At 42.5% G+C, this 20,992-nt stretch overlaps 1 protein-coding gene across 2 annotated transcripts in view; it reads right to left on the reverse strand.

Moving 5' to 3' along the window:
• The window catches only part of PDE7A (phosphodiesterase 7A), a 48,360-nt gene extending 40,736 nt beyond the window's left edge, over positions 1 to 7,624 (reverse strand). Inside the window, exon 1 of one of the 2 annotated variants that reach the window (XM_082233898.1) lies at positions 7,411 to 7,624. In XM_082233898.1, coding sequence (XP_082090024.1) covers positions 7,411 to 7,548 — 138 coding nt within the window. In that variant the 5' untranslated portion in view covers positions 7,549 to 7,624. The remainder of the gene's footprint in view (positions 1 to 7,410) is intronic. The other variant, XM_082233899.1, reaches the window with a different exon arrangement.
• Between the last annotated feature and the right edge of the window lie 13,368 nt (positions 7,625 to 20,992).

Raw genomic sequence — 20,992 nt, forward strand, 5'->3', positions numbered from 1 at the left:
TGTGGGTGTAGTGTATAACCTGATTTGGGCAACAACAGTATTGTAACACGCCTGAAAAAATTATGGGTTCCTAGTTATTCAAGCAGCTAAATGTTTATGCTAAGAACTGAAATACTTTCTCAGAAGAAATGTGTAAAAATATAAATAACCATTTATAGGTTATCAAGGAAGCCAATAAGGACTACTTCAAGTTAATATTTTTGTACCCATTGTTTATCAGTGCTGTTATATGGCCAGAATACAAACTGAGCTGATCACCTAAATGTGGAGTCAAACTGTTTTTTCAAACCATCAACAATATTTTTGAAGCACGCTAAACATTACTAAATAATAATATAATTTTCAATAATATTACCCATTTCTGGAGGCCCAGGTAGCCTCCATGGCTAGAAGTGCCTTTTACAAGTTGTTACGGTACAACAATTTCAAAGATCCCTGAGCCTGACCACAGCAGTTCAGGCACTGGGGACTCAAGACTGCATTAATATAATGAGTGTAGATCGTCTCTTGCACTTGACATGGAAACTCTAGTTAGTGCAGAACACTGCTGCAATAGTGCTGGCACAGTAAGTATGACCCTGTCAGCATATAGCACCTCTACTCAGGGATCTGGTTCGCCAGAAGCGGCTTAGTCATGCTGGCCAAATGACCCGGGAGCTGTACGCCGGCTCCCTCGACCAATAAAGCAAGATGAGCACCGCAACCCCAGAATCGTCTGCAACTGGAACTAATGGTCAGGGGTCCCTTTACCTTTATCCAGACACATAACTGCTGACACATTTTAATCTTTTTCACTGCTGACAATAAAAAAATAATTTAAATATTTCTTGTAAACTGCTTAGAGATTTTACTATGATCAAGCAGTATATAAATTTTGTAAAATAAATAAACCAAAACATTTACAGTGTGCTTACAGTTCACAGGACACTTTCCATACTGGCAGCAGCTATGTTCAGAAAATAGAGGGTTCCTGATTTGTCCAAATTAAGCCTAGCTCATCTGCACTGATAGAAGTGTTGATGATTCTGGAAACTAATCAGCAACAACTACCAAAGGACTGTGTGTATAAGTTAAGTATTGTGCACAGGGCAGCAGTAAAATTGTGCAACCCAGGAAGAACGAACTATTCTAGTCAATTAGTTGCAATTCGCTAGCAGCTCAGTATCAGAATTCCATTTATTATTTGCAAAGACTGTATCAAAAATTTAGTGACATTTGGAATGCCTCATTACAGTGATACGTCCGGTTGCAGACGGGATCCGTTCTGGAGATCCGGTCAGATCCCGAGGTTTCCACTGCGCACGTGGCAAAACCAATCAAATACTTCCAGGTTTGCCACTTTCGCATCCTGAAGTTTAAGTAACCAGAGGGTTACCTAACCAGAGGTACTACTGTACTTGTATAGAGCGAAGTACGGTATTTTGGGAGCAGTTTTCAAAAATGTTGTGGAAACAGGTTGCAGGTTTGAAGCAAATGGGAGGAGCTACAGCTGAGACCAACCTTTCTTCAGCTTTCATTCTTTGAAGATCAAAAATGTAGAGCCACACAAACTTCTCTCCCTTCAATCTTCCTTGTTTCCACACAAATTCCATCCTACATTCCCTACATTAACCATGATGTAAGGTTACATTTACCCTAATGTTAACCATAATTAGCTCTAGCTCAGTTGTGGGGAACCTCTGGCACATGGGTGTAATTAGGCCTGCCAGGCTCTTTAGGGCAAACCACATCCACCTTTCCCAGGGCCAGGATGGAAGATGAAATGTTCATGGGAGAACAAACAGTGTGCAAGTCTATGAGGTAGCTACTAAAAATTTCAGAAAAATACTACTACTGCACAAGACAAACATCATTTGATATAGCCTACTCTCATCAACTTCAATCTAAATTCTAATCAAGAATTTAGAAAAACTAATCACTTATCAGCTTCCACATACAAGATTCATTCCCTCTCTAAATACCCCGAGCTTGATTAAGAACATGCAATTTAAAAGCTTGCACTCTTTCTAAAACTAGGTGGTCTAATGTTTCACTAACACACAATCAGACTATGAAGCCAGATCAAACGAAGAGGCTGAAGGTTACGTCTGCTTATTTTCTCTACTATCTGACCTTAGAATGCTCCTCAACATTAAGAATATACAAAATATTTCAACACTAATCCACTGCTAACTTAAACACACTAATTAACCCACTGTCTCATTGTTGTCTTTAACAAAACACCACCACCAAACCTGCCACAATTTATCATTCAAGAAAAAGGCCGCCAAAATTATTGGTTAGACTTAAATACAGTGGTTCAGTATGAAACTGTAGTACAATTCATCTTGAAAATTTAGTAAGCATGTTTATCTACTGAAGCCTCAACTTCAGACTCCCTAGTTATCACTGCAAAAATAAACTATTAAAGCAGCATAGTGGTGCTGATCGGTCACAAAACTTCTCACTCAGACCAAGGTTACCCACAGGCATAATGTTAACAGCCCAAAGTACAAACTTACCGTATTTTTCACCCTATAGAGCGCACCGGCCCATAGGGCGCACTTTTTTTTGGGGGGGGGATAAAGAAAAAAAATTATTTCCCCCCTGAGCCCCAAAGAGCAAAGAAGCCATGACTTGGCTTTGTTTTTAGCCTCGGGGCTGGGGGTCCATCGCTCCCGGAGCTTGCAGGGCTGGGGGCAGGGGAAGCCTGAGCTTCCCCTGACCCCAGCCCCCAGAACGGGTCCAGGAGCGATGCCGAGGTTGTGCGCAACCTCGCCATCGCTCCCAGAGCTTGCGGGGCTGGGGACGGGGGAAGCCCGAGCTTCCCCCGACCCCAGAACGGGTCCTGCTGCCCGCAAGCCCTGCGGATATCTTCCTGAAGCCTGGAGAGCGAGAGGGGTCGGTGCGCACCGACGCCTCTCGCTCTCCAGGCTTCAGCAATAGCCTCCATTCGCCCCATAGGATGCACACACATTTCCCCTTCATTTTTGGAAGGGAAAAAGTGCGTCCTATAGGGCAGAAAATACGGTAAATGGCTGGAAATGTTCCCTGCATCAGAACTTCAAAATGGCCAGGGTGGAAAAATACTGTTGTATAAAATTTAGGGGAGCAAAAAAAACAAAAAAAACCTCCAAACCTGCAAAGCTTCAGTGCAGAAGGAAGTTTAAGCTTCTATAACATTTGACAGCTACTTTTATCCATTACCAAGGAACATGTGAAAGCACAGGTTACTTCTGAAACACAGAAGGAAAGGAACCCAAAGATGTCATTATCCCTATAAAACAGAAACAGTCAAGACGTGCAGATTAGCTGACAATAGAACACAACAGTACAGTCAAGGAACCGAGATATTATCAAAGTTATTTCAACTGATCCAATCTCATTGCCTGCTGGAGTTCAAAGAAATCCATCTACCCTGTGTTTGTATATTGCCTATCAAAGGAACTGTGACTTTAAAAACAGAGTGACTGTGGGGGAAAGCTTTGCCTTTTTTGTTTGCTAATATTACCATACTTTTCCGTGCATAAGACTAGGTTTTTTTTACTTTTAAATAGTGTTAAATGGGGGGGGTAGTCTTATACACAGGGGCGTGTTATACATAGAAAAATATGGTATTTCACTTTTGTTTTGATACAGCTGTGAGGGGGCTGAAAGTGCTCTTGAAGAAGATTCTAACCACACTAGCACAATGTGTCTAAAAGTATGCTTTCTTTTAAAGATAAGACCTTGCCCTGCTACACCATCCAAGACCAGCATATGTACAATAAACACAATACTAGAACTATTTATGAACCCTCCTGAATATTGCACGTTGTTTAAACCTGATTGGTTACTAGAAGTGATTTCTCAATTGTAAAACAAGTTACAAAAGGTTCATCAGAATCTATTGGTACGTTCTTCTGTTTTGGGTAGCATAAATGGAAAAAGATTCTGAATCCAATACTTATCTCTATCTCAGGCTCTCAAACTGGCTGTTTATGGAGAACACTTCTTGTGATGGAAATGACAAACTCTACAGTCTTTAAAGTTTAAGGTCTAAACTGAGAAGGGGACTTCATAACAATAAAAATTATGTGGCAAAGAGGTTTGCCTGACTTGTAAAATGAAAGATCTCACCCTACTCCTTCAGTGAAGTTATTCAGGGGAATTCTAAGTCAGCATTTCAGGTTAAGGTTTTCACTGGTAATAACAAGGCATTCAATTCACACTACAATAGTTAAAACTGTTAAACAAAAGACATTTGAAGGACTTTTGCTTTTATGTAATAGATACCTGGACCACGGCAGAAATGACGTTTAGTACACAGAAAATTGACTAACATGTAACAAAGTTAGCTAATGTCAGCCAACTTGCTTGTGTTAAATACTATACCCCAAAGCTAAACAGACATATATATATATTAAAAGCTAATAGGGATAGCAGCTTCAGCTAAAAACATCAGTCAAGCAATACTATGATCCTCAGGCCTAAACTTCAAAGTAAGTTTCACTAACCTTCAGAAAAATATGTATACAGGCATAACTCATTTTATTGTGCTCAGATATTGCTCTGTGCTAGGATGTGGGTGAAGCTGCAGGCAGCCTGGCCATTCTCAGGGGAAGGAAGCGCACGCACGCACGCACGCACACGCGCTACCCCTCTTCTGGCCACTGGCAAAACTAGGCTTTATTTCACCTGGGTCAAAGACCCAGTTTGTCACACACACCCCACATGCATTTGCATACACACAGAGAGAGAGAGAGGCTGGAAGCTTAAATGGTGCCCCCTCCAGAGGCTTCACTCAGGGCAAAAAAACTGGCTAGCCCCCACCCCAGCTCTGCCACAGGAGCAGAGCTGGCTAGGGCTGGAACCAAGTTTTCCCTTGCCACCCCTGCAGCCAGGAGGGCCTGGCTTAACAGACTACAGTATAGCTTAAAATAACTTTTATACACAGGGAGAAACGCAAAATAATAGTGATCCACTTTATTGCAATGTTTGCTTTATTGTGGTGGTCTGGAACTGAACCTGCAATATCTCTGAGATATGCCTGTACATGCAAACATGTTCAAAGCGTAAAAGCACTTAGGGCTGATGTACTAGTGCCAACACACACACACACACCCCACAATCCAGAAAAGGAGATCCATGAGCATATCACTTCCTGTGGCAGAAACTGCAGGTATTTAATTTAATTTTTCCTGAATTCTTACGTGAACCCTTTTTAGGAGTAAAACACAGCATATGAATTATTTTAGACTAGAGCTAGAACAGGACACTTTCATGTTGTCATTGAAGCACTAACACCACACTATTTGCAGATGTTGCAACCGAGGCTAATACCTCTGAATGTCTACCTGCATCCTGTTGTAGGGGGGAGTAGCAAAGAAAAATGGCAGACAGGAAAAGAAGCAACCACCCTCTTCCCACACAGTTTCACCGTTCAACCTTAAAGCTAATTTTCTTTACAAAGACCCCAGGACAGTTAAGTGTTAATGCATAGTATGTAGTTCCCAATAAGAGAATCTCCACCAAACAAAATCTGTACTTCTTCTAAATAACTAGATGTTGCATACTTTTCATTCTACTCTTAAGGCAATATTCATAAAAGTACAGTGGTACCTCGGGTTACATACACTTCAGGTTACATACGCTTCAGGTTACAGACTCGCTAACCCAGAAATAGTACCTCAGGTTAAGAACTTTGCTTCAGGATGAGAACAGAAATCGTGTAGCAGCAGCACAGCGGCAGCAGGAGGCCCCATTAGCTAAATGGGGTGCTTCAGGTTAAGAACAGTTTCAGGTTAAAAACAGACCTCTGGAACGAATTAAGTTCTTAACCCAAGGTACCACTGTATTCCTATATGCTAGCACTTAAAACGTTGAGCCAACTATGTATGTTCTCTCTATTAAAATGAATATTACCTAACAAACATATTCTATAACAAACTCTGACGTGCTATTATTATGCACCAGAGGAAGAGGCAAAACCTTGGATGATTTCCTCTTCTCTTAATAAAAGATTTACCCACATATGTCAAAGACAGGACAAAATCCCATGACCTTTTAAATGTGTTTGTTTTGTTATTATGCATTTTGTGTGATCCTTGGATGAAGGGTGGTATACAATCAATCAATCAATTGATTGATTGATTGATTGATTGATTGATTTCCACCACTAGATACCCAACAGTTCAATCTTATACATATCACCTCAGCATGGGGCCTATTTCCAGGGTAGTGGGTATAAAACTGAAGCCTAAATAAGTTTAGAAAATACTCAGTTTAGACCTCAATCGTATACCCACCTCTTTGAAGTAAGCCCCACTGTACTGTTTATAACCACAGGCCTTTGTAGCTGTTGTACAATATTCCATTGAAGTATATAGTATTACAAATAAATAAATAAAACTCGATTACTTCTGAGTAATCTTACATGGGATTATGCTATTTGAGAATACTCACAAATCAGACAATAAAACAAGTACATTATATCTTATTCTGGGCAGATGCTTTAAAGTTCAGTGATTTGTTATCATTTGCAGGGAAATCTCAGCAGACTGCATCGGGGCAACAACAGATTGGCAAATGAATTCTGAAAACATTTGAAGAGAAGAGAGCCAAAAATGGCAACAAGATCTATTTTTCCACACTCCACCGCCTACCTACATTTATTATGGATAATTTTGTTACTGTTATAATCACAATGGGATACATCAATGTGAACTGCACAGACAACATGGGGTTTTTTAAAGAAACCACTGCAAATCTAGGACAGTTCTATCTAAAAGCTTTCAGTGGTTGATAAGGGAAGAACATTATATACATTAGTCCATATGGTGTTAGGGAAGGAATCCAATATTTCACAAAACATTTAAGAGACTGGGCGCAATCCAGTCAAATGTAAACAACTAATTCTCCCTCTAAAACCTTGACTGAATCACACCCTGTGTAAGTTTTATAACTACTCTGACATGAAGGGTAAAAAAAAAAAGTATTTAAAAGATGTCACTACAGCTGTCTTGCAAAATAAAAATGCAAGTGTATTGGCAATAGCCAGCTGGTAGCTCCCCCTCTAGATTCTCAGCAGTATTATTTAGCCCAGGAACATTTAATAGAAGACAACCATAAAAGCAGAAGCTACCCTAGCTTTCCTTGAAGAAACGTGTCAACAAAAGCAGGACAATATAAATGTACAGTGAAGCACCTCAAAGGCATCGCTATGTACTCTGGAGTGCATTTCTACCCAGCATTACAAATGACAAAACTTGACCGACAGAGAGCAAAGAGCGTATTCCGCAGAGGCAAGCGCCTCTTCGGCATATTTGCTTCTGATCTCGTGTGTTTTGCAAACTCCCCAATTCCACGGACTCCTCCACCAACCCCAGCACCCCATTTCTGCAGGGGAAGGGAGAAGCGCGAGGGGGAGGGGGTGTTTCGAGGCCGCCTCACCTGAGAGAGCTGCCTGGGGTTGGGGCAGCCGAAGAGCGCGGAGCTGGAGCTGAAGCTGATGGCTCCTCTGCGGCTGAGGACATGCTGCGGGACCGGCCTGTCCAGAGGCAGCACCGGCAGCTGGTAACATACTTCCATTGAAACAGAGGCGCCGCCGCCGCCGCGTCTTCTGGAGCGCCCACAAAAGCCAGGCCAGGCTCCCGGAGCGAAGCGAGGCCAGGCCGGCCGCCCTCACCTGCTCCACGCGCCGAGAACGGGTCGGTCAAAGGAGAAGCGGCACTGAGGGGGCTTTCCCCGCACCCCGGCCCACCCCGCTCCGCGCCCGCCGACGGGAAGGCTGAGGGGGAAGCAAGTGCCGAGGATTAAGGAGAAGGACGAGAAGAAGAAGCAGCAGCCGCGGCAAGTCCCGTCTCGAGTCCCCCGGTCAGCTCCGCAGCCGGGACGGCCGCGTGCCGCCGCTCATGGGTGCCGGCGAGCGGGCCCGGGTGGCTGCGGCGACGGCGGCGGGCTGATTTGGGTGAGACACAACTCGGCTGCGGCAGCGCCGCTATTGTCCGGCACGAGGCGCGGCCCCGCGCGAGGGGAGGGGCCAGGTAGTGGCGGTTGGTGATGCCGCAGCTGTGGTGGAGGCGACGGAAGCGTCAGCGGGCGGGCGGGGGGGGGGAGAGCAGCTGCGCGTGCAGGAGCGAGAGGCCGCCTTTGCCTCTCCCGCGCCCGCAGTCAGGCGCAAGCCCCAAGCGAAGGCGAGCGCACGCGCCCAGGGAAGCACCAGCCAGGGCGGGCGGGCGGGCGGGCAGGCTGTGTGTCGGCGCGCCTATGCGCAGCGGGGACGCCGACGGAGTTTGTGCGTCGTGACGTCATTCCTCCTGCCTGGTTTACCCCCCCCCCCGTTGCTTTTGCTATGGGAGAGTAAAGGGAGGGCGGGTGCTTACTTCACAATCGTTTCTGTTTCCCTACTCAGTATATAGGATCTTCTTTTTCTTTACCTAGAGGCCCCTTATATCTCTTCAGCTTCGATCTACTTCGTTCTCCAGCACCTCGTGAGGAGAAAATCTCTATTGATGTTCGGGCTGAATGCAGACTTGATGGCCGCAACATCCAACCGACTTTCCCTTCCCCCTCCTCGCCTCTGTTTTAATTATCTTACCTACAGAATCTCACATAAATTGAGTTACATTTTGAAGGGATTCATGTGGCACTCGGCGCTTTTGTTTGCTGCTGCCGCTAGTGCAGCAGCAGCAGCAGCACTCAAAACCACACTTCTCAGGCTCAGCCCGCCCTAGGCAACCTCTGCCTCGCTTTGCAATGTGGCTCCAGCTCCACTTGCCTTCTTTCCTCTCCCCTCAACCCATCCTACGACTGCCTTGTCAATTTCTAGCCTGTTCTCTGCGAGATGGCAGGAGATGAAGGACTCAAGGTGACATGATAAGAGTCATTGTTGACAATTGCTCACTTTCATTGCACTCTCGCCTTTGTTTGCATGTTTTTGTAGTGCTTCAATTACCTACAAAACCTGTTCGCCCAAAAAGGATTAGCATGAGAAAAGAATTGTGTTGTAAGCTATGGAAAACAATGGCTCTTATCGTACTGCTTCAGCTCTCAAAAATGATAGGTTGCAGGGTATATGTGAAGAAAGGACACGAAACCACAGCCTTGCTGAACCTAAGCAGGGCTGGGTCTAGTCTGGGACTGTCTTGAGAACCACATGAATGCCTCCATGGGTTCCATGAAAGAAGAAAATCTGGATATAATTATAAGTACTGTAAATAATTAGTCTTGTATACAGCTTTGTATAGTACAATGTAAGTCTTCTGGGAAGAAACTCCAGCACTCCTGGCATGCTGTTGGCCCTTAATCACTGGTACACTTCAGACATCCCTAATACCTAAAAACTCACTCATTTCTCCCAGTTCTAGTTACAGGTAGGTAGCCGTGTTGGTCTGTCGTCAAAACAAAATTTAAAAAATCCTTCCAGTAGCACCTTAGAGACCAACTAAGTTTGTTATTGGTATGAGCTTTCGTGTGCATGCACACTTCTTCAGATACCCCAGTTACCTTCTTAGACTCCAGCAGTGTATACATCACATATACAGGGGCGCCGACTTATAAAAAATATTGGGGGAGCCCATGAATAATAATTAATGAATAATAAATGAAAGCTCATGAATAATAGATTAGCTCATGAATATGCAAATAAAGTGGCGGCGCCGCCTCGTGAGCGAATAGGGGAGAGCGTGCTGCGCCTATTAATCAGCCCCGAAGGAAATTGGGTGGAGCTTTTGCTCGGGAGGGAGGGCAGGAGGCATGCAGCCCGACCCTGTGCATTTTGGGCTGGGGGAGGGGCGGCGGTGGCGCTCCTCTGCTGGAGGGGCGCTCGAGATTATTGGGGGGGCGGAGCCCCCCCAAACGAATTTTTGAGGGGGCTCGGGCACCCTCAGGCCCTATGGAGTCGGCGCCTATGCACATATATGACACTTCCAAGAGAGGGTTTCACTAAAGAGAACACCAGATATCTAAACAGTTAGTTTGTTCTAAAGCTTGCTGATTTGAGCACCATTTATACCTAGGACTATGTTTGTCCCAAATCATAATATTGGCCTTGAGAGTATTGTATAGACAGACTTGATTACAGTATGTGCTGAATACCTCAAATAGATTTTGAGGCCCAATCAGGAAAGAGAGGACCACTAAATCATTGGCATACGTCAAGACTGATATCCTTCTGTTCCTAATTACCAGAGAAGAGTTTTTTTCATTACCTAATTATGGCAGCAAATCATTAATATAAAAGTTTAAAAGAATGGGAGCCAGAACACAACTTATGGAGATATGCAATTTTGCCATCACTTGAAAACTATCAAAAAAGCAACATTCTTCCTAAAGGGGAATTGTGATTCATATAAGAAGGTATTCCCATCCAGTAGTTGAGGAACCATAATTATTCTCCAAATGATGTAGTGTAGTCATGGTTTTTTTATTTATATAGAGGAATTACTGAATCCAAGGGTGCCACCAATTAATTTCCAGGCTTTTAATCAGACTGAGAGACATAATGCTAAATCACTGGTACATTATAAATGCCTAGAATGCATGTTCCTTCATAAAGCATCTTAAGAATGAACAAGAACAAGATTGTATGTCTGGACATGCTATCAGTTTGTTTATAATGGGTTTTATTTTTACTTTTTTAAGGTACAGCACTCCACACAAACATCCAGTAGTGTGGGACATTTTCCAAAATTGTTTACTCCTGCTCTGCAGGGATATACATGTCAATAGTATGACCAGGAGGCCAATCACATGGGCCTTTCACACTGAATTGGAAGCTTCCCTGCTGGCAATTCTGGATGACAATACTGCAGAAAAGACCCTCAAAAACAACCCTGACCACATAGATTGCATCATGCTGAAATAGCTTCCATATTATTTTGCGTGTGTTTAAAGGGCAACTGAACTAATGTAATAACATCCCTCCAAACAAACCCCACGTGCCAGACTATAACATTATATATGTAAAGGGAGGGGGAGAATTCCCAGAAGAAACATAAACAATTGAAAGCACCAAAAGCACCAAACCCATTGAACTCTAGCCACTTCCTGCTCCTGCTGCCAAAGCAAATATGCAGGTGGAGTATAATGCAAGATCCAAGATTGCACAATGGAAGGTGTGGAAGTATGAGAAGGAGAGAGAAAACCGAGTTCTTGATCATTTTTCTTTGAAATTTGAGAGCACCGTGATAAAGGAAAATATTTCCTCAGCTTACTGCACCTCTTTCTCCACCCTCTTTTGTTTCCTCTTCTCAGCTTGTCTCTGCTTGTCACCTTACACTTGCTATGACATATAGAACTCTAGCCCTGTAGCAAAAATGGATGGGTAAACTGATAGGCCACAGTATTGATACTATCAGGTAATAATTGTGATTTATGATATGAATTCTCCAGGCTGGGATGCACCTGTTACCAGAGCCTCATGGGGTTAGGAAGGTATCAAGGAGATGATTACCAGAGAATGAATATTTTTCACCATTTTTCACCATTTGTGTAGAGTAAAGTAATATTATCTGGTAAGGGATTAAAAGCAAAGGAGATGGAGGAATAAAAATAAAGCCATCTATGTCTACCTGGTCAACAGTATGGTTAATGATTATGCAAATTTGACATTTGACCCTTTGCTATAGCTCTCTGTCTGATATCTCTACATCATCTCAAAATCATGGCCATATGGGTGATACTGAAAGCCATGGGATTTGTTGGGTTCGGCAAAGAACAATGTAGAAAGAGAAAGCAGGTGTTTTTCTGTTTGGGCCCGAGACACTAAATGGGAATGCAAATATAGGCAAACACACAGTAAACTATGGTTTCTTGAGGATGCTGAGAGCCCACAGGTAAACCTACAATACATAAAGTATAAAGCAGGCTCGTTCCGTGATGTCCACACCAGTTTGTGGCAACTTACATTCTTCTATCCATTACTTCACACGCAGCTGTACAGACAGCCTGTGTGAGCACATTGCCAACATCTACACTACATTATGATACAAGCCTAGAAAAATCAGAAGCTGAATACATTTCAAAGTTCTTATTTTCAAACAATAATATTTGTTTTAACTAATTACAATGCTTGTAGTGTTTATTGGATGAGTTTAATTTGCACATGAGTGTAGAACCCATGCAACTCATGTACAACTGTGGGGAGGAAATGACATCTCACTGTGTGCAAGTCTAATATTTAAAATAACATGCTAATTGTGAGTGGCTATTACAATTTTGGTTCAAAACATTGTAGAATGTGGTTCACATTTCACAATGGAGGTAGCATCATTTATATGAAATGAAATCTTGTTCTTTACTAAAATTAATTAGCAGCCTTTTAAAAGTGCAATTAGAACTCTTATTTTCAGCCAATTAATTTTACAGAAACTGCAAGCAGAGTGCAAATAAGAGGTGTTTCCCACTATACAGGAATTTACTATTTGACTAATAGTGCAAAACCATACTCAGAGGTTTGCCAAGTGAGGAGCATTTGTATCATGGTATTGAGCTCAGAGTCAAAAGAGAATAAGCAAGACAAGTCTGAGGTGACTGTACCACCAACTGGAGAATCAGGTCAGGCTCTTGGCACTGGTATTTCTGAGTCAACAGAGCCCGAAGACTGATGGTTTGGAGCCCACAGAACCTGAGGCTAACAGTCTGGAATCTGCAGAGCCTAATCCAGGACCCTTGCACATGCCACCCCCAAGTTTGACTTAGAGGAATCAAATACTTCCCATTCTACCACACCTGCCTAGCAGCACAGAAAACGTATCAGGCAAGAGGCCGCAGAAAGGCTCAGACAAGCTTGCCTGTGGGCCAGAAGGTTATAATAATATAAATAATAAATATTTTTTTATACCCTGCCCATCTGGCTGGGTTTCCCCAGCCACTCTGGACGGCTCCCAACAAAATATGGGTGTTATAGATTGGTGTTATAAGAGCCACAGCCTTCAAACCAAGGAAGAGGAGCTTGGGAAAGGTAGACTGGGTGAAGTGACTCAAGGCCTCAGGTTCATTTGCAGGCTTACCTCCTTTGTTGGAGCAAGTTGCCCAGTTGGAACTTTCTGGGCTGTCTTATCCATTGGAATACCTGGTACAAATGAGCCATAGCAATTAGGATGAGAGGAAGGCTCCTAATGCCATTGGAAGTGCAAATCTTCCACCTCTACCAACCACACATCTGTGGAAATGCCTCCACGTGCTGCAGGATGGCTGTGCTGGCTAAGTTGACCAGTTGGATCACTAAAATAGGATAGAGTCATGGGTGGGTTATGGGCAACACACTGGAGGACTGCAGACCATCCCAGACCCCAGACCCCAAACCCCTTCATTTCATTGGTTTCCCAGAAAACTCACCAAGAATTGATACCAAGTTAGAAAAAATATAATAGGACTCAATTCTCACCACCACCCAAGGTACTGCTTGGATGCCACGTGCACCCTAGAGAGGTAACTCTGCCTCCCTTTACCAGCACAACTCTGAATGTGGACTCGGCTACATTGGCAAAGAAAAAGCACTTTATATGTGTTGCATATGCATTGTGACACCAGATGTCGCTATGGAGTTCCATTTTTCCTAACCTGATTTCTCATACAAAGTTTGCAACGCGTTTAACTGAAACACCTCTTTGATGTGTCTAGATCCAGCCTGAATGATTGCTCTGTTAAATCTGTACAGTGGTACCTCGGGTTAAGTACTTAATTCGTTCCGGAGGTCCGTTCTTAACCTAAAACTGTTCTTAACCTGAAGCACCACTTTAGCTAATGGGGCCTCCCACTGCTGCCGCGCCGCCGGAGCATGATTTCTGTTCTCCTCCTGAAGCAAAGTTCTTAACCCGAGGTAATATTTCTGCATTAGCGGAGTCTGTAACCTGAAGCGTATGTAACCTGAGGTACCACTGTATCATATTTTCAATGTCCTTTTCTTCTAAATACGTATCTTAGGAATTGTCTTCTCTTTAAGATTGGTCAGAAAATTTGTTTCACCTAATGTTTGACTAGCAGCCAGGTTTAGAAAACACATAAAATCTGAGTGGTCAAAATGTATGGCTCAAATTCCAACCCCACAGCTTTTATATGAAAACAATGTTGTCACTGCAAACAAGGTGTCTACTTTCGATTTGCTTTGAAACAGTGTTTTAAAGACAGCTTAAATGTGGGTTATATAGTAATGCCTGTCAAGAAAAGTTGCTTACCAAGCTTTTACCAAGCTATTGAACACAAACAGATTCAAAGAAAGATAGCCATGAAACAAAGGGCTATCTGAATATATTGCTAGTTACAGGTAGGTGGCCGTGTTGGTCTGCCGTAGTCAAAACAAAATTTTAAAAATCCTTCCAGTAGCACCTTAAAGACCAACTACCGGTAAGTAGCCATGTTGGTCTTAGTTGGTCTCTAAGGTGCTACTGGAAGGAATATTTTTAATTTTGTTTTGAATATATTGCAACACCCAGCCATAAGTGGAGCCTGACATATATTTAAGGTGGACTGGACTTCTGCTTTGCAAGCATTGAATGAGGAAGTGGGACCAACTTGTACCTTCTACCTGAGTTTTTGCAACGAGATTGAAACGCAAATTGGCACAAGGTAGCCACAGCAGGTTGTCTCCAGAATATTTCAAGCCCTCAATGAATATTCAGTTTTCACTTTTCAGTAAATTGGAAAGTCTTCAGCTCTTTTTGTGTATAGACTAGAGGCACAAGGGAAAGTGTGCAAGCGGTATCTATGCAATTGCTCAATATTTAAGGCTTCAATCCAATACACACTTAGTCCCACTGACCTCAGTAGAACATTTGTGTAAATATGCAAAGGAATGAAACACAGCATATAGTTAAACTATGGAATTTGCTGCCATATAATGTAGTGATGGCCATCAACTTGCCTTTAAAAAGAGGAAATTGCAGCTCATCCCCTGGAAAATAAGGAATAGCCATGCTAATGTTGTTTTTATTTTTATAGACGTGTAATAATTTCTATGCCTGTTGTCTTTGTCCATGGAGTTTTCTTGGCAGGGATACTGGAGCGGCTTGCCAGAACTCCCAGAAGTGCAAGCTGGATTTCGAAGGGACAGAGGAACCAGAGACCAAATTGCAAACATGCGCTGGATTATGGAGAAAGCTAGAGAGTTCCAAAAAACATCTACTTCTGCTTCATTGACTATGCAAAAGCATTTGACTGTGTCAACCACAGCAAACTATGGCAAGTTCTTAAATAAATGGGAGTGCCTGATCACCTCATCTGTCTCCTGAGAAATCTCTATGTGGGACAAGAAGCTACAGTTAGAACTGGATATGGAAAACTGATTGGTTCAAAACTGGGAAAGGAGTATGACAAGGCTGTATATTGTCTCCCTGCTTATTTAACTTAAATGCAGAATTCATCATGCGAAAGGCTGGGCTGGATGAATCCCAAGCCAGAATTAAGATTGCCGGAAGAAATATCAACAACCTCAGATATGCAGATGACACAACCTTGATGGCAGAAAGTGAGTAGGAATTAAATAACCTTTTAATGAGGGTGGAAGAGGAGAGCGCAAAATATGGTCTGAAGCTCAACATCAAAAAAACGAAGATCATGGCCACTGGTCCCATCACCTCCTGGCAAATAGAAAGGAAAGAAATGGAGGCAGTGAGAGATTTTACTTTCTTGGGTTCCATGATCACTGCTGATGGTGACAGCAGTCACGAAATTAAAAGACGCCTGCTTCTTGGGAGAAAAGCAGTGACAAACCTAGACAGCATCTTAAAAAGCAGAGACATCACCTTGCTGATAAAGGTCCGTATAGTTAAAGCTATGGTTTTTCAAGTAGTGATGTATGGAAGTGATAGCTGGACCATAAAGAAGGCTAATCGCCGAAGAACTGATGCTTCTGAATTATGGTGCTGGAGGAGACTCTTGAGAGTCCTATGGACTGCAAGAAGATCAAACCTATCCATTCTGAAGAAAATCAGCCCTGAGTGCTCACTGGAAGGACAGATCCTGAAGGACAGATCCAATACTTTGGCCACCTCATGAGAAGAGAAGACTCCCTGGAAAAGACCCTGATGTTGGGAAAGATGGAGGGCACAAGGAGAAGGGTACAACAGAGGACGAGATGGTTGGACAGAGTTCTCAAAACTACCAACATGAGTCTGACCAAGGCAGTGGAAGACAGGAGTGCCTGGCGTGCTCTGGTCCATGGGGTCACGAAGAGTCGGACACGACTAAACGACTAAACAACAACAATAATTTCTATTATACCAAAAGTCTGGAATGTATTTATGATGTCTCTGGCCGCTTTTGTTTCTACTTTGATATGTCTAACCCGCTTTCTGTGATGATTTTTAAAAATAATAATCATTCTTATTAAATTTTAACAAATAAGAAACATTTCTGATATTAATATTAATATTAAAACTATTAAAAAGCAAGTGTCAACAAAAGGAAGACAATGAAGTGAGGGAAAGAGTCATAAAAATCTATAAATAGAAAATAATACAATATTTCTTAAGTACATTCATCAGCATTATTTGAGTGGCAGCCATCTAGTAATAAAAAAATAGATATTCCAGTGAGTTTAGAGCAGGGATGATTATTAATGAACTAAATGTTTCCTTTATTGGGTAATGGAGAACAGGATGTGTTTGTGTGAATGTGAATGTGAGAGGGGGGAGATAGAAACCTAAACCCCTTTTCTTTTGTGGGGCCACTCTAGTCATATATAGTTATATGCGGTTGGTGGGGATTCATTATTATCTGGAAGACTTGCATACATAGTAAAGTTAAACCCCTGAGAGATTTTTCTAGCTATAGTATTTCTAGGTTAGCAGATGATAGCAGATGACTAATGAGTTCTTTATCATGCAGATTTGAGTTATTACCTTGAAATATATTAAATAAAGCTAGTTATGGTGTCACTTCTATTTGCTGCTTAGTAATTTTGCTAATCTTACATAAAACTGACAACCACAATTTTGTCACGCTCCCACCACATATACGGTAAAGATATATACCTCACCAGCCTCATCTTGGTGAAGTTTCTGGGTGTTTTTGTGCTAATTTTCTTGGTGTTAAATACCATCTATGAATGAGCTCCCTTTTGCTGGCATAAATCAATTTTAAGGGCAATTTAGACCCCCATGTGGAAGACTGAAGTGAATATGCTCTTTGAGTGCTTTCCATAGGCATCCCATTGGCCACTATGAGAATAGGATGCTGGACTGAACAAGCCTTTTGTCTGATCCAGCAAGACTTAACTTCAAACAAACAAGGCTGCTTGTATTTATGTTCTGGCTGCTCTGCAATATGGCACTACCTCCTTAAGGTTCCCTTTCCACAATAATAATAATAAATATTAAAAAACAATATTTCTGGCTACAAGCCTGTTTTGGAGAAGGGGGTTACTTCCATTGTAAAACTCTACCTATAAACACAGGCATTCCAGGAATAGGAGCCAACTTCTAGGGGTTGAGGGGTCTTCACTCCCCTCCCTCGCGAGTTGATGGGCATTGTCATTCAAATGCCATTCAAATGCCATTGAAATGCACCGTGTCATATTATTGATTACGTTGGCCTCCCCCCCCCCCCCAGATTTTATTCAAGTTGGCACTGCTGATTCCAGCACTTCACTGCTGAAGTTTTTCAATTTTTCAGTACGTGTACTTGAAGCATTGTCTTTGCTTCTGGTGATTAAATAAGAAATTCAAGACCACATAATGTGCCAAACCATGGACTAAATATTAGACATCTGTATCTTTATGATTCTGTAACTGCATTGTATTTATCTGTCATGGATAAGCTATTTTCCTTGGAAACAGGCCAATGCCTGGATTAGCTTTATTGGTTAATGGAGTCATAACAAGAAATACCTTGCAATAAAAGATAACTTGAATGCTGAGGAGACGCCTGCTTCATTAGAATCTCCTCAGTGAGTTTTTCTGTGGATCTAGGATCTCTTCATACCTTTTAACACTGCTGGTTAGACTAAGGGCCCCTCCAGACAAATGTTATTGTTTTCATTAACATATTCTTGACATAATCATGGTGTACTGGTGGTAGATTTGTTCTGCTTCCTTTCATTTTGTTATGCTTCCCCAGTGTTACCACATGACAGTACTTAAATGAAGAGGTTGCTTTGCTTGATGGTGCACCATATTTCTTTACAATACCAGGTCACTCTTGGTCATCTCTTTCTCTTCTTTGTTTTTATACCACAAATGTTCTGGTTTATTTTTGCCCCGCTTTTATTCCTCTTTGGCCCCTCCAGAAAGCAATACTGTGGTACCTCAAGTTACAAACACCTCAGGTGACAAACGCTTCAGGCTACAAACTCCGCTAACCTGGAAGAGTTACCTCGAGATGAGAACTTTGCCTCAGGATGAGAATGAAAATCGTGTGCCGGCGGCGCAGGAACAGCAGGAGGCCCCATTAGCTAAAGTGGTTAAGAATAGTTTCAGGTTAAGAACGGACCTCCAGAATGAATTAAGTTCTTAACCCGAGGTACCACTATTCGTCTTTATTTAACAGCTAAAGATAATTGTTCAGGAACCCAGGATTAGACAGCTGAGTGAAATGATATGTTTCCAAACCCACAAATGCAAATATTTGCTATCACTACGGAAAACAACAAATGGTATCCAAAAGCTTATGCAAAAACTCAGGAAAAACAGACACAGTATGAACACAGTATCACAGACAGCGAAGTATAATTAATTCTCACTATTCTTCATAGAAACACCAGCTTTTCCCAAGGGAAAAATGCTTCACATATAAGTCAGGAAACTGGGTCTTCTCAGCCACTGAGTTTGCCATCCTACACACACTTACCTGAGAGTCTTCTTTGGTCATCACTCGTAGCCGAGTAAGATTGTTTTCCATGAACACGGCCTTAACAGTGAGTCCGTAAGTTACTGTGGAAGCCAATTCTGGATCCACAGGTCCTTCCACAGTGGAGGCATAGGTTTCCGGGCAGGAGTTGATCAAGGTGAGGGTTTGCCAAGCATGCCTTCCTCTCCCTTTCATGCTGAGTTTGAGTGTTTTTAAAGTCCATGACACCTTTGGTAAACACTGTTCTCCAATTGGAGCACTTGCAGGCCAGTGATTCCTAGTTGTCGGTGTTTATACTACTTTTTAAAGATTTGCCTTGAGAGAGCCTTCAAAACTCTTTTGTTGACCACCAGCATTACGCTTTCCATTTTAAAGTTTGGAATAGAGTAGTTGCTTTGGAAGACAATAATCAGGCATCTGCACAACATGACCAGTCCAACGAAGTTGATGTTGAAGAGTCATTGCTTTGACAGTGGTAATCTTTGCTTCTTCCAGTACATTGGCATTAGTTTGCCTGTCTTCCCAAGTGATGTGTAAAAATTTTCGGAGATGCCATTGCTGAAATCTTTCAAGGAGCTGGAAATGGCGTTTAAAGCAACTACCTAAGAGTACATTTTATTAAACTAAATGGGACTTCTATGTAAACCTGCATAGGGATTGTGCTGCGAATAAACTACAATATTCTCATATATATATTTTTAAGACACTAAGTTAAGGCATCATGCAGAGCTAACGTCTGGTCTCCATCTGGCATTCAGTCAGCATTATGAGGGAGATCTATGACTGCATCTATCAAGCATTTAAAAAATAACCCCAGTTGTATGTATTTTGGATTACTTTCAAAGAGGATTAGACAAATTCGTGGATAATGCTATCAGTAACTACAAACCATGATGGCTATGTTGCACCTCTGCTGTCAGAAGCAGAGTTACAGACGCTTCAGGTTACAGACGCTTCAGGTTACAGACGCTTCAGGTTACAGACTCCGCTAACCCAGAAATAGTACCTTGGGGTAAGAACTTTGCTTCAGGATGAGAACAGAAATTGTGCAGTGGCGGCGCAGCAGCAGTGGGAGGCCCCATTAGCTAAAGTGGTGCTTCAGGTTAAGAACTGTTTCAGGTTAAGAACGGACCTCCAGAATGAATTAAGTTCTTAACCCAAGGCAGTGGCGTAGCGTGGGGGGTGCAGGGGGGGCCGGCCGTACCGGGCGCAACATCTGGGGGTTAGGGGTGCAAATCCACTGGTTAGGGGGCGCAAATCCATGGGTTAGGGGGCGCAAATTACTTGCCTTGCCCCGGGTGCTGACAACCCACGCTACGCCACTGACCCAAGGTACCACTGTATATGGTTTCTTGCTTCCAATCAACATCTAGTTGGCTGCTGGCTGCTGGATCTGGATGAGATGGGCCATTGGCCTCATCCAGCAGGCTCTTCTATTGTTTGTGTGCTTTGAAAGGAGCAGCAGGTATTCAAGGCAAATTTAAAACAGCAGTTCTAAATGCACTTACAGTACAGTTTACAAAGACAATAAAACAATAAAATTGGCAGTAAAAATAACTCTTTAAACAGTCAAAAAACAAAATAAGCAAAAACCTAAAAACAAATTAAAATGTACATGAACATTCTGCATGTCTTGGTAGACTTGTCTAACCAAAAATGTTTTTAGCAAGTGCCAAAGAGGGTACAGTGGAAGCACCTGTCTGATATCAATAGGCAGGGAGTTACAGAGTGTAGGCACTGCCACACCAGAATATTGATTTTTTACAAATGCAGAAGGGGCATCAGTGCTTAAAAAAAAAATGTTTAGGGGTACTCTCATTTTGACTCAAGAAAATCACCATTTAATAGTTCAAATAGGGGAAAATAAATACAGCAAATGAACAAAAGTACAAAGATTCACAAAATGTTTAGGGGTATGCGTACCCCCCCCCCAGAAAAAAGCACTGAGGGGCATTATGTGGCATCTGTAACAGTGCCAGTTCTGCAGATTGAAGTAGTTAAGCGGGTGGATATAGGGCATGGTGATCTGCTAGGGAAAGTGGTCCAAAGTTGCTATGGGTTTTATATACTAATAGCAACACTTTGAACCTGGCCCAGTAGTCAATTGGCAACCAGTGCAGATCTATGAGAACAGATGTTATATGCTGACAAGGTCTCACTCTTGTTAGCAATCATACTGCAATATTCTGCAGTAACTGCAAGCAGATAAGAGGGAAGCCCCACATAAAGCACACTGTAGTAATCC

The sequence above is a fragment of the Podarcis vaucheri genome (genome assembly GCF_965113315.1).
Source record: "Podarcis vaucheri genome assembly, chromosome: 8".
Classification (NCBI taxonomy): Eukaryota; Metazoa; Chordata; class Lepidosauria; order Squamata; family Lacertidae; genus Podarcis; species Podarcis vaucheri.